Source organism: Haliotis rufescens, unplaced genomic scaffold (assembly GCF_023055435.1).
Source record: "Haliotis rufescens isolate VD_foot unplaced genomic scaffold, xgHalRufe1.0.p SCAF_7, whole genome shotgun sequence".
Lineage (NCBI taxonomy): Eukaryota > Metazoa > Mollusca > Gastropoda > Lepetellida > Haliotidae > Haliotis > Haliotis rufescens.
The window spans coordinates 39,441,319-39,455,676 of NW_025964361.1; the positions used below are offsets into that span (position 1 = coordinate 39,441,319).

At 39.0% G+C, this 14,358-nt stretch overlaps 1 protein-coding gene across 1 annotated transcript in view; it reads left to right on the plus strand.

Moving 5' to 3' along the window:
• LOC124144195 (phosphoglucomutase-2-like) overlaps positions 1–10,739 on the plus strand; it is a 65,123-nt gene extending 54,384 nt beyond the window's left edge. Inside the window, exons 13-18 of the mRNA XM_048388110.1 lie at positions 3,286–3,379; positions 5,352–5,481; positions 5,684–5,786; positions 6,792–6,881; positions 7,239–7,372; positions 8,886–10,739. Of these exons, the coding sequence (XP_048244067.1) occupies positions 3,286–3,379; positions 5,352–5,481; positions 5,684–5,786; positions 6,792–6,881; positions 7,239–7,372; positions 8,886–8,994 (660 nt within the window). The 3' untranslated portion in view covers positions 8,995–10,739. The remainder of the gene's footprint in view (positions 1–3,285; positions 3,380–5,351; positions 5,482–5,683; positions 5,787–6,791; positions 6,882–7,238; positions 7,373–8,885) is intronic.
• Positions 10,740–14,358: the final 3,619 nt, after the last annotated feature.

Below are 14,358 nucleotides of genomic sequence, written 5' to 3' on the forward strand. Positions count from 1 at the left end.
GGTTAACACACTCTCTCACTGATGCAGGTTAACTCACTCTCTCACTGATGTAGGTTAACACACTCTCTCACTGATGCAGGTTAACACACTCTCTCATTGATGCAGGTTAACACACTCTCTCACTGATGTAGGTTAACTCACTCTCTCACTGATGTAGGTTATCTCACTCTCTCACTGATGCAGGTTAACACACTCTCTCACTGATGCAGGTTAACTCACTCTCTCACTGATGCAGGTTAACTCACTCTCTCACTGATGCAGGTTAACTCACTCTCTCACTGATGCAGGTTAACTCACTCTCTCACTGATGTAGGTTAACACACTCTCTTACTGAAGCAGGTTAACACACTCTCTCACTGATGCAGGTTAACTCACTCTCTCACTGATGCAGATTAACTCACTCTCTCACTGATGTAGGTTAACTCACTCTCTCACTGTGATGCAGGTTAACTCACTCTCCCACTGATGTAGGTTATCTCTCTCTCTCACTGTGATGCAGGTTAACTCACTCTCTCACTGATGTAGGTTATCTCTCTCTCTCACTGATGTAGGTTATCTCTCTCTCTCACTGTGATGCAGGTTAACTTACTCTCTCACTGATGTAGGTTAACTCTCTCTCACTGATGTAGGTTTACTCACTCTCTCACTGTGATGCAGGTTAACTCACTCTCTCACTGATGTAGGTTATCTCACTCTCTCACTGATGTAGGTTATCTCTCTCTCTCACTGTGATGCAGGTTAACTCACTCTCTCACTGATGTAAGTTAACTCACTCTCTAATTGATGTAGGTTAACTCACTTTCTCACTGATGTAGGTTTACTCACTCTCTCACTGATGTAGGTTAACACACTCTCTCACTGATGCAGGTTAACACACTCTCTCACTGATGCAGATTAACTCACTCTCTCACTGATGCAGGTTAACTCACTCTTTCACTGATGTAGGTTAACACACTCTCTCACTGATGCAGGTTAACTCACTCTCTCACTGATGTAGGTTATCTCACTCTCTCGCTGATGTAGGTTAACACACTCTCTCACTGATGGAGGTTAACACACTCTCTCACTGATGCAGGTTAACACACTCTCTCACTGATGTAGGTTAACTCACTCTCTCACTGATGTAGGTTATCTCACTCTCTCACTGATGCAGGTTAACACACTCTCTCACTGATGCAGGTTAACTCACTCTCTCACTCATGCAGGTTAACACACTCTCTCACTGTGATGCAGGTTAACTCACTCTCTCACTGATGTAGGTTATCTCACTCTCTCACTGATGTAGGTTATCTCTCTCTCTCACTGTGATGCAGGTTAACTCACTCTCTCACTGATGTAAGTTAACTCACTCTCTCATTGATGTAGATTAACTCACTCTTTCACTGATGGAGGTTAACTCTCTCTCACTGATGCAGGTTAACTCACTCTTTCACTGATGTAGGTTAACTCACTCTTTCACTGACGTAGGTTAACTCTCTCTCTCACTGATGCAGGTTGACTCACTCTCTCACTGATGCAGATTAACTCACTCTCTCACTGATGTAAGTTAACTCACTCTCTCATTGATGTAGGTTAACTCACTCTTTCACTGATGTAGGTTAACTCTCTCACTGATGCAGGTTAACTCACTCTCTCACTGATGTAGGTTGACTCTCTCTCACTGTGATGCAGGTTAACTCTCTCTCTCACTGATGCAGGTTAACTCACTCTCTCACTGATGTAAGTTAACTCACTCTCTCATTGATGTAGGTGAACTCACTCTCTCACTGATGTAGGTTGACTCTCTCTCACTGATGCAGGTTAACTCACTCTTTCGCTGATGTAGGTTAACTCACTCTTTCACTGATGTAGGTTAACTCACTCTCTCACTGATGCAGGTTGTCTCTCTCTCTCTCATTGATGTAGGTTAACTCACTCTCTCACTGATTTAGGTTGACTCACTCTCTTACTGATTTAGGTTGACTCTCTCTCTTTCACTGATGTAGGTTAACTCACTCTTTCACTGATGTAGGTTAACTCACTCTCTCACTGATTTAGGTTGTCTCTCTCTCTCTCACGGATGCAGGTTAACTCACTCTTTCACTGATGTAGGTTAACTCACTCTTTCACTGATGTAGGTTAACTCACTCTCTCACTGATTTAGGTTGTCTCTCTCTCTCACTGATGCAGGTTAACTCACTCTTTCACTGATGTAGGTTAACTCACTCTTTCACCGATGTAGGTTAACTCACTCTTTCACTGATGTAGGTTAACTCACTCTTTCACTGATGTAGGTTAACTCACTCTCTCACTGATGTAGGTTAACTCACTCTCTCACTGATGCAGGTTGTCTCTCTCTCTCTCATTGATGTAGGTTAACTCACTCTCTCACTGATTTAGGTTGACTCACTCTCTTACTGATTTAGGTTGACTCTCTCTCTTTCACTGATGTAGGTTAACTCACTCTTTCACTGATGTAGGTTAACTCACTCTCTCACTGATGCAGGTTGTCTCTCTCTCTCTCATTGATGTAGGTTAACTCACTCTCTCACTGATTTAGGTTGACTCACTCTCTTACTGATTTAGGTTGACTCTCTCTCTTTCACTGATGTAGGTTAACTCACTCTTTCACTGATGTAGGTTAACTCACTCTCTCACTGATTTAGGTTGTCTCTCTCTCTCTCACTGATGCAGGTTAACTCACTCTTTCACTGATGTAGGTTAACTCACTCTTTCACTGATGTAGGTTAACTCACTCTCTCACTGATTTAGGTTGTCTCTCTCTCTCTCACTGATGCAGGTTAACTCACTCTTTCACTGATGTAGGTTAACTCACTCTTTCACCGATGTAGGTTAACTCACTCTTTCACTGATGCAGGTTGTCTCTCTCTCTCTCATTGATGTAGGTTAACTCACTCTCTCACTGATTTAGGTTGACTCACTCTCTTACTGATTTAGGTTGACTCTCTCTCTTTCACTGATGTAGGTTAACTCACTCTTTCACTGATGTAGGTTCACTCACTCTCTCACTGATTTAGGTTGACTCCCTCTCTCACTATGATGCAGGTTAACTCACTCTCTCACTGATGTAGGTTATCTCACTCTCTCACTGATGTAGGTTAACACACTCTCTCACTGATGCAGGTTAACACCCTCTCTCACTGATGCAGATTAACACACTCTCTCACTGATGCAGGTTAACTCACTCTCTCACTGATGCAGGTTGACTCACTCTCTCACTGATGTAACTACAAGACTGATGACCTGTATAAATTGAAGTTGACACAATCTGACTTATGTCTGCAGGAAACCTTGACAGGCTTCAAGTGGATTGCTAACAAGGCTTGTGATAGAGAGAATGATGGCAAACATGTCATCTTTGCATTTGAAGAGGCTATTGGTAGGTCACACTTGATAACATCCCTTGTTTTTTGTTCATGTGTGTTTGTTGAACAGGGTTTATATGTGTGTTGTACAGGGTTCATGTGTGTGTGTTGTACAGGGTTCATGTGTGTGTGTTGTACAGGGTTCATATGTGTGTTGTACAGGGTTCATGTGTGTGTTGTACAGGGTTCATGTGTGTGTGTGTGTGTTGTACAGGGTTCATGTGTGTGTTTTACTGGGTTCATGTGTGTGTGTGTTGTACAGGGTTCATATGTGTGTGTTGTACAGGGTTCATGTGTGTGTTGTACAGGGTTCATGTGTGTGTTGTACAGGGTTCATGTGTGTATGTGTGTTGTACAGGATTCCTGTGTGTGTGTGTTGTACAGGGTTCTTGTATGTGTGTGTTGTACAGGGTTCTTGTATGTGTGTGTTGTATAGGGTTCATATGTGTGTGTGTTGTACAGGATTCATGTGTGTGTGTTGTACAGGGTTCATGTGTGTTTATTGTACAGGGTTCATGTTTGTTGTACAGGGTTCATGTCTGTGTGTTGTACAGGGTTAATGTTTGTGTGTTGTACAGGGTTCATGTGTGTGTGTTGTACAGGGTTCATGTGTGTGTGTTGTACAATGTTCATGTGTGTGTGTTGTACAGGGTTCATGTGTGCGTGTTGTACAGGGTTCATGTGTGTGTGTTGTACAGGGTTCATGTGTGTGTGTTGTACAATGTTCATGTGTGTGTGTTGTACAGGGTTCATGTGTGCGTGTCTGTTGTACAGGGTTCATGTGTGTGTGTGTGTGTTGTACAGGGTTCATGTGTGTGTGTTGTACAGGGTTCATGTGTGCGTGTCTGTTGTACAGGGTTCATGTGTGTGCGTGTGTGTTGTACAGGGTTCCTGTGTGTGTGTTGTACAGGGTTCATGTGTGTGTGTTGTACAGGGTTCATGTGTGTGTGTTGTACAATGTTCATGTGTGTGTGTTGTACAGGGTTCATGTGTGCGTGTCTGTTGTACAGGGTTCATGTGTGTGTGTGTTGTACAGGGTTCATGTGTGTGTGTGTGTGTGTGTGTGTGTGTGTGTGTGTGTGTTGTACAGGGTTCATGTGTGTGTGTTGTACAATGTTCATGTGTGTGTGTTGTACAGGGTTCATGTGTGTGTTGTACAGGGTTCATGTGTGTGTGTGTGTGTATGTGTGTTGTACAGGGTTAGTGTGTGTGTGTGTGTGTGTTGTACAGGGTTCATGTGTGTGTGTTGTACAATGTTCATGTGTGTGTGTTGTACAATGTTCATGTGTGTGTGTTGTACAGGGTTCATGTGTGTGTGTGTTGTACAGGGTTCATGTGTGTGTGTGTGTGTGTGTTTGTGTTGTACAGGGTTCATGTGTGTGTGTTGTACAATGTTCATATGTGTGTGTTGTACAGGGTTCATGTGTGTGTTGTACAGGGTTCATGTGTGTGTGTGTGTGTATGTGTGTTGTACAGGGTTAGTGTGTGTGTGTTGTACAGGGTTCATGTGTGTGTGTATTGTACAGGGTTCACGTGTGTGTGTTGTACAGGGTTCATGTGTGTGTGTTGTACAATGTTCATGTGTGTGTGTTGTACAGGGTTCATGTGTGTGTGTTGTACAGAGTTCATGTGTGTGTGTGTGTGTGTGTGTGTGTGTGTGTGTGTGTGTGTGTGTGTGTGTGTGTTGTACAGGGTTCGTGTGTGTGTGTGTGTGTGTGTGTGTGTGTGTGTGTGTGTGTGTGTGTGTGTTGTACAGGGTTCATGTGTGTGTGTGTTGTACAATGTTCATGTGTGTGTGTTGTACAGGGTTCATGTGTGTGTGTTGTACAGGGTTCATGTGTGTGTGTGTTACACAGAGTTCATGTGTGTGTGTGTTGTACAGGGTTCATGTGTGTGTTGTACAGGGTTCATGTGTGTGTGTTGTACAGGGTTCATGTGTGTGTGTGTGTTGTACAGGGTTCATGTGTGTGTGTATGTGTTGTACAGGGTTCATGTGCGGCACCAAGGTTCTGGACAAAGATGGAGTGAGTGCAGCAGCAGTGATGGCAGAGATGGCAACATTCCTGTACAACGACAACTCAACTCTGGCTAAACAGCTGGAAGAGATATTCAATAAGTAGGTTATAGATGTTGTATGGAGATAAATATTGATAATATGTGCTTGTTAGTTGTCCAATCAAAGTGCCCAGATTTAATCACCTCCTGTTTGTTGGCATTCTTTAACAAATTTCTCATGATGGTTGGAATAGTGTAATTATATGTCATTATTTGTAATTATACTCCAAAGATTTACCCTGCCTCTGATGCTTGTGTTTCAGATACGGTTATCATTTGTCACGAAACTCCTACTTCCTGTGCTACGACCCAGCCATTACTGCCAAGATGTTTCAGAATATCCGTAACTTCGATGGTCCAGGAAAGGTAGATGTTAACTCTTTCTTCCTCAGATGGGGTTCATGGGAAGAATAACCCCCAGAGCCCCTTACTTGTCTTTCGAGTCAATTAGTATCGGAATCATGTAATTACAGTGTGTGACCTGGTTAATATTGAACCATTGTACCCAGATGGCATTGACCATTGCACATGCATTTAACTGTGTGTTTGCATGACTGAGTAAAGGGCTAAATGAATTATGTTATGACCTGCTAGAAATGCTGTAAGAGGTTTAGAATAACCATGCAGCCTTTCAATTTCTCAATACATGTACTTTTTATGGAGGTCAGTTCTTTTGCATTTCATAAGAGTATTGAACAGCATAGGCCATATAATATTGATTTATATAGTCTTTATTATTTCCTCATCAGGGTTAGAAGTTAGAACTAAACTCAAAAGCTTTACTAGCCCAGCTAATGATAAAATGCCCTTGTTAAAACAATAGGGAACTTTGTACTTGCCTGCAGGAATAAGTACTAGCCCCTGGCTAGCAGGCTAGTGTTAAGTTCCAACCAGCCCTGCTCATCACTTTTTCATTATTTTGGGAGCAATGATTGTCCTCGCAGAAGTTATCATAACTAGGTATCTGTCTGTAATTTTTTACCTTCCCAAATATCAATGTTAGAATAGTTCTCAAAGACAAAGACCATATTTGGGAATTCTCTGAAATTTCATATTTTCATAACGGCATTTATTTCCCTTGTGTTTAATCTGACACATTATCAGGGAAAAATCAGTTCAAAAGTCCCAATCATTAATGATAGTGAAAATCTTAAGCAAAATGTACACTGTGCTTATATTGATCTATACTGCTGGACAGGAAATTGGAGAGCTACCGTTACATATTCAAGTTACTTAGAATACAGAACATGATAGAAGAAGTTTTAATTTGCCAGATAATTAATTCACCGTTACATATTCAAGTTACTTAGAATACAGAACATGATAGAAGTTTTAATTTGCCATATAATTAATTCAAACTTTTTGTTTCAGTATCCATCAAGTTGTGGCCCTTACAAGATCAAATATGTTCGAGATCTGACAGGCAAAGGCTACGACAACAGTCAGCCAGATAATGTTCCAGTGAGTTGAGGTTCTTGTTCTTGTTATTGTAAGGCCTACTCAAGGGATCCTTCCCTAGTGAGTGAGTGAGTTTAGTTTAACTACTTTGAAGAAACCACAGTTCACTGTGCAAAATTGCATCCCGAGCTTACTCGAATCACTTGGGTTTCCTCCCACATTTGACTATCATGCCACAAATATGCAATTCTGTTCATTTGGTGTTCAGCCCAACATACTCTGATCCTAATGTGCAGACTACAAGAAAATTTGACTGGAAAGATATCAAATCTTTTATTTTAACCCATAAATGTCCCACCTTTAATACCTGCAAATTGTACAGATTTGTCTGCTTCATATAAAAAATATCAATGTCTTCAGATTCTACCCACAAGCAAGTCCTCAGAGATGATCACATTCACATTTGAAAATGGCTGTGTGGCTACCCTGCGGACAAGCGGCACCGAACCCAAAATCAAGTACTACACTGAGCACAAGCCAGACCCCACTAAAGGGTAAGTTATTGAGGGGACATGGGTGGCCCAGTGGTGTAGGGTGCCACAAGAAGGAATGAATAGGGTTGTAGTACATTCTTAACAATATTACTATAACGAGAGACGCCAGAATGGGATCTTTCTGAGACAAGAGAGTTAACTGGCTTTAAAAGTCCAGTTTCCACCCTTGCCGAACTAGGCTGGAATTCCTAGGCTCGATGGGAGCGCCACCAGTGGTTATTACGAGTTATGTCCCTTCTATGACTCTCCTATGGAGCAATCAGATTCCACCTCTCGTATCACTTGCATTTGCTTCAAACAAAATGGCAGCGGCCAGTCAAGACAATCTGATTGATAATTAAGATATATATTGTGAAAAAACATGAAATGATTTGGAAAATATCTGTTGACATTGAGTTGGCGGTGAACATGCTTTGCAAATCCTGCAATCAACCGAAATCTGCATGACAGTTTACAAAGCGGATTTTGATTTCATTGCGCGATTTTGATTGGACTGTGTATAGATTCGTTAGTCAAGCCAAAATCTAATGCCATAATACCAGCCTAGTTCGGCAAGGGTGGTAACTGGACTTTTATAGTCAGTTAACTCTCTTGCCTCAGGAAAATGGAATGGGGTTTACACTAAGGTGACCGTGTCATGTCTGGCATGTTTGTTTGTTGTTTAATGCCGCACTCAGCAATATTTCTGTTATAAGACGGCGGTCTGTAAATACACTCCAGTGAGCTACAATCCACACAATTGGGATACGGTGACATGCATCAACCAGGTCATCGAGCATGACCATCCGATCCCGTTAGTAGCCTGGTACGTTAGTACGACAAGCATAGTCGCCTTTAACTGTTTTTGCAATGGTTATTTTTATCCTGTTAAAGTTAAAGCACTGCCACAAGTCCTCTCCCTTCTGTCTTCGAGCAAAGACAAATACTCAAGTTCCATTAATAGTTATCAGTGAATATATTGAAAAGCTAGGACAAACGTCACTTCCCACTTTCCTTTAAAGGCTCACAGAATCCACAGCCCAGGCGTGTGGCTTGAAGTGCACTATTACTATTAGCAGGACATGATTTTGCTACATGTAACCCAAATGATGAAATGCCATTTGATCAGAGCCTTTACAGGGATTTATCTAGTATTCTAAACAGAGTGCCTTTGGCAGGCAAATAGGGGAGAAAAAGTGCCATTGATTTTTTAATTTATTATTTTTCTAAATTAAGGGGTATTTTAACATTAATGTTTAATATTGCATTCAACGCAGATATGTTAACCTAAGCATTGAAGCATTTTTCTCAATATGGAGAGATGTTTATTTCCAATTTGAGAATTTTTACTGACATTTGCTGCAGACTTCATGGACATGGAATCTGAACAGGTTTAAATAAATCCCTGCTTTAGCTATGCTGCAAGGTCAGTTGAAAGTTTGCATATATTTGGCACAGATTTAAGCAGTGGCTCTCCATGATGTGAAAAGTATAATTCAATTCAATGTTTGTCACTTGTGACCTTGACTTTCAGAATGGACCGAGAAGCAGCAGAAAGGGAGTTGAACGACATGGTCCACTGTATCGAGACTCATTTCTTCCAGCCGGAGGCTTTCGGACTTACTCCACGACCTACCAGCTAAAGAATGTCAACCACTAGTCAACCATCCAACAAGTAGTTTGCTACTCCTATACTACAGGCACATATAGCTTAAAGTAACCAATTCCATTGCCCCAGAGTACTCCTACTGCTACATGTAATGCCATACCTTATATTTTATAGTTAAGATTTATTAAATAAGAATAGACATAAATTTGTGTTGATAGATATTTCTTATTTCTGGGCACAAATTTTGTTTGGGTTGTTTTCGATCTAGTTGGAATAAACAGATGCTAATTCTGTCTCTGTGCATTTACTGTTGACAGTGACGGCTTTGCTCTAGTGATCAGAGACTTTCAACATTATCTATAAGGCATTTGATCAATTATCATTTAAAAGGTAAAGTTATTTTCTTGTTAGATTTTTTGGTAGCTGTATCCTCTATTTTCATAGAGTTATCAGGGTCGTGGAGTCGGTTATCAAGGTAGGGGAGATGGTTAATGGGGAAGTCTGCACAAGGGGTACCTGTAGCACGCTTCTTGGGGGAGGAATCATATTTCTGTTTAACTCAAGGCAGTTTGGATTTATATGGCAAGCTAGTGTTAGCTGAAGCCATGTTTTCCTGATATTTCATGTGTATTTTCAAAAGCTATATTTGAGTCATGATGGAAACTTGGATGATAACCTTTTGTAGTAACACAAGATTTTGAAATACAAATATGTTTAATCAGATAGAAGTTAGTCGCAGATAGCTAGGCCTATCACATGCTTTTGAATATAGAGATATACCATAATTAATTTAATTTAAAATATCTCCTTTGATATATGTAGAGAGTAATGATAGGATTACATTCATAATTTATTGTAGAATGAATATATAATCATTAATGTGATGAACATTTTACACTTTAACAAAAGACAAGATGTGAATTGTTTGTATACTCCTCAGGGAGGTGAGAATGAGACTAATCCATTGACCAGGGTAGTACGAGTAATAATGTCATAGTGCCATGAGCATACCGACAGGCATGGAAGTTTGCACTGTCGAAATGTACTCATTATTATTATTATTGTTGTTGTTGTTATTATTAATATTAATAATTGTATTGTTAAATTTTATTTAAGCAAAAATGAAGTATAAACAAATACCATGCATTGAAAAGTTGCTGCATGTTTATGAGTACAGTTCTCTATCACTCATCTCTCTGTGATGGGGATGAGTGACAACATCATTTACTCACTCACTCACTCACCATGGAAGTACTGGTACATTGTCAAGAAACAGTGTCTGAGCTTACAAGGTATTTTGAGCTTGTTTGAGAACGTATCAATAAATACCATTGCTTAACTGTTAATTCCTTATTTCATATAAATGTAAATAAACAGGTTAAGTTGGATGGCTAAGATCATATACATTTTTCTTGTGAAATGCTTAAGCCTCGCTGAGAGCATCTTCGATTATTCAGGCTAACATAATCTCCTTTCTATTATGACAACAACCCTGGACCCATTTGCCATCAATGCTTTGTATACAAGTGATGCGGTGGTGGTGAATGTGTCTAGGGTATTTATAGAATGGTGATTTTATACCTTGGATAGTCGGAAGATGCATTGAGAGAAGTTCCACCATGTTGATCTGTGACTACAGTGTGTGACCTTTAGAGGTTTTGGTTTGGTTTGTTGTTTAACGCCGCCCTCTGCAATATTACGGCGGTCTGTAAATAATCGAGTCTGGACCAGACAATCCAGTGATTGACATCATGAGCATCGATCCACGCAATTGGGATCAATGACATGCATCAACCAACTCAGCGAGCCTGACCACCCGATCCTGTTAGTCGCCTTTAACGACAAGCATAGTCGCCTTTTATGGCAAGCATGGGTTGCTGAAAACCTATTCTACCCCGGATCTTCACAGGTCGCCTTTAGAGGGAGATGACTGTATCAGAGTATAGAAATGAAAACAAAATCATTCTCCACATATATTCCAATACCTCAATACCAAAATTGCCTGTTTTACATACATGTATTTGTCACTGACCTGTTTGTTTTGAGTCCAATGCTGATTCAACACTTGCAATAACAAACCAAATTGCTTGATAAGCCTTGTCTCATGCTTTGAAACCATTTAAAATGAATTTTTGAAACCAGACAAGTGTCATTTCTTGTTTTTGTATAATTTTCTTGGCCAGGTATGATGGCAACATACAGAAATAATAAAAATGATGTAAGGGTTGATTTTTCTATAACAACCTCTTGAAACAACGGTTTTGACAAAATTATAGACAAAAATATGCCCAGATAATGTATATTCATAATCAGTCACAGCATTTGAATTTATTTATCATTTCATGTTTTATTTTGTTACGGATAGGTTTTTCTATTAGAAAATAAAGCAAAATGCCAAAATAAACTCGTCTGGTCAAAGAGTTGTTTGTTTTGTTTGTGATCTCCCTGATAGCCACAAATAGGCAGATTTGCCTCATGAGAAAATAAAAAAAAGCATTTCAGGGGGTTACCATCAAATTCATTACCGGTACTTGTAAATAAGAGAAGGGTTATTATTAAATTAATTAAGTGTCTAGTCCTTTTTGTCAGTGTGTGCCAATTATTTTCTGTCATCAATAATTGTTATCACTACTTTTAATGTTATTTTGTTATTAGTGTTGTAAAGCAATTTTATTAAATTGTATTGTCAAAGATGGTCATTTACTCCAGGGCAGTTTTGTTTTGCTGTGCATCACTGAACTGTTTTCTGAAGGAATCATACTCGGCAAAAATGTTACCATGGTTACCATGCAAGCAAAATTTACCATATGTGACTCTTCTGTTAATCATATGTGCTTGTGTTGCTTGTGTTGTATTATTTGTTTGTTTTATTAGTGGATTTATCATGTTGCTGCTGACAACAGGACTATTTTAAAGCCCGACTATTAAACATTTTGGTGAGACCAGGGATTTTTGTCACTTTTTCAAAACATGCAGTTTACCACTGTGGACAGCCAAAATTTTCAGTGAACCGTGTGCGTGCATGCGTGCGAGAGAAAGAAGAACTAATTCCCACACCCATTAGAATGTAAAATGGTTGTCCTCTTAGCACATCATGCTGTTCATCCATGACATTATTTGTCACTATTGCTAAATTATTGCTGTTGTTACTGTTTTTGCGTGTTAGTATATTCAGTCGAATGGATGATAAATCAAAGTCATTCCTCAGCAATATTAAAACCTTCTACAAACATTTCCATTTGTGAAAAAAACATTCACGAGCATGATGACCTTGCTCTTATTATTTTCATAGATTGTACAAAACGTTCCAGTGTCTCCGATATCCGACCATCTTTGTGTAGCCAGGGTATTATATATCTCCATTCTGTTGTGATAAATATCCTGGACCCATTCACCACTATAGCTTCATTTCAGGTGGTTTAGATCACAATCTTCAGTTCTTTCATCACTTACTCTTTCACCTGATATGTTTACATGGATTTCTTTCACCTGAAATCAAATCAAGTGGCTTCTTCTGAACACGAGTCTCGCATACAAATAATTTGAAAATCCTGGCGTGTTACAAGCCCTTGATGAATTTAAGGAATTTAAGAAGACTTTTTGGTGTGAATTTCTAGTTGGAAAATATGTTGTCAAGAGCAAGATGGGAATAGGTTAATCATTTGCTGCAAGACATTCCCAGTTCAAGTTGAATATGAGATGGCATGCAACAAAATGGTGATATCATTGCTTGTTTTTTAAAAGAACAGTCAAATTTTAGCATTGTGTTATTCAACTGAATTCAGTATGATTTGGTTTGTTGTTTTATGCTATACTTAGCAATTTTCCAGCGGTGAATTCAGTATGACGTTATGATAGTTATGAGGTCCAGGGAATACATCATAATAGAACAGAGATATGATACACTGGATAATCGAGGCTGACATCTGACTTGCATCATTTTATCTCCACATTATTATTGCTTTGTTGCCGATTTGTTATGGTATGTTTTTGATTTGTGTAATATTTAGTTGTTTTTTTTACAGTTACTTTTTGAAAAAATGTAAATCAGTCGTATTTTAATGTTTATGTCTTTAATTTGCCATTGATAAAAAAGAAGTTAGGAAAAAAGGCCTTAGGGCCTTCAGATTTCTTTCATTTAGCATTTAGTAAAAAGAAATTCACTTTAATAATAAATTTGAATTTGATGATTTATCATAATTCATTTCATAATCCAGTAACCATGATTATAACTGGTGTACTTTTATTCTTTGGAAAACAATATCCTTATCTACACTAGAAAGTATTAAACAGGAACAGGTTATTAGGTTAACTAGACTTGAAACGGTCAGTAGCAGAATGTAAAACTATGTCTTAAATGTATCAGTATTGTGCATGTTTTTTTCTCATTTACATGTTGGTTGTTATTTATCTGTTGGCTATCAAAATAAATATTTCAAAAATCAGTTTGTTTTGTTAAACTGTAATTTCTTTTTGTCCATTTGTGGTTAAAATATTTTAACCCTGGTCAGAATGCTGAATTAATTTGAATATCAACAGGAAGTGAAGTACAACAGTCACTTAAATAGAGTTCTATCCTCATTAATTAAAGTTTTACTGATTATTATTTTAATTCCTAAGTGAGACGCATCTATACACACCTGTATATTTCTATTTCTGAATTTTACAAATTTGAATTATATCTATGGAATTTACCTATTTTTACAATTTTTTTAACTTATCCTGCATTACTCCTTAAAGCATTTACTACTTATTCTTGACAGAGAGAAAGAGCTGTGTGAGGTCTTAATGAAGAAGAAGTTGTTCCAACTTGTTGAGTGGCTAAGCCTATCACACAGCTCCCATGAGACCACAGGAGGTAACGTCACTGATAAAAAAATATCTAGGATTTTACTAGATTTTTTAACTTATCCTGCTTTACTTAATGCATCTTTATCCAACAGTACCTTCAGATGTGATCTTCAATAAAATTCTCAAAACTCCAACCAATCAGCAATAACGATGTCTGGCATCGAGTGACCATTCCTGTTGACAGAGAAGGAGAAAGTTAGGTATGTGTGATTTCCAGGTATTGATGCAAACATAGAAGTTAAATAAAATTAAAGTCTAGAACTGTCATACCGAGCCTAATGCGTGCAGCATGTAGCCTTCTAATAAGGGGTGACACACACCGGAGAGGTTGCAAGGCCGGTTCTGGACGTATGGAAACGTCAATGGCGGTATGTTGCTTGGCAACCACCAAAGGGCCAACGCTGTGTACACCTTCCACTTCTTCTAAGACGACTTTGCGCAAGTAGTGGCTGGTGAAGGCGGTATCTGATCGCCAGAAGCAACCTTCCATTTTTGGCACATATAGATGACCTCTCACTCTGTCCAGTTCAAGACTTGAGGATCTACC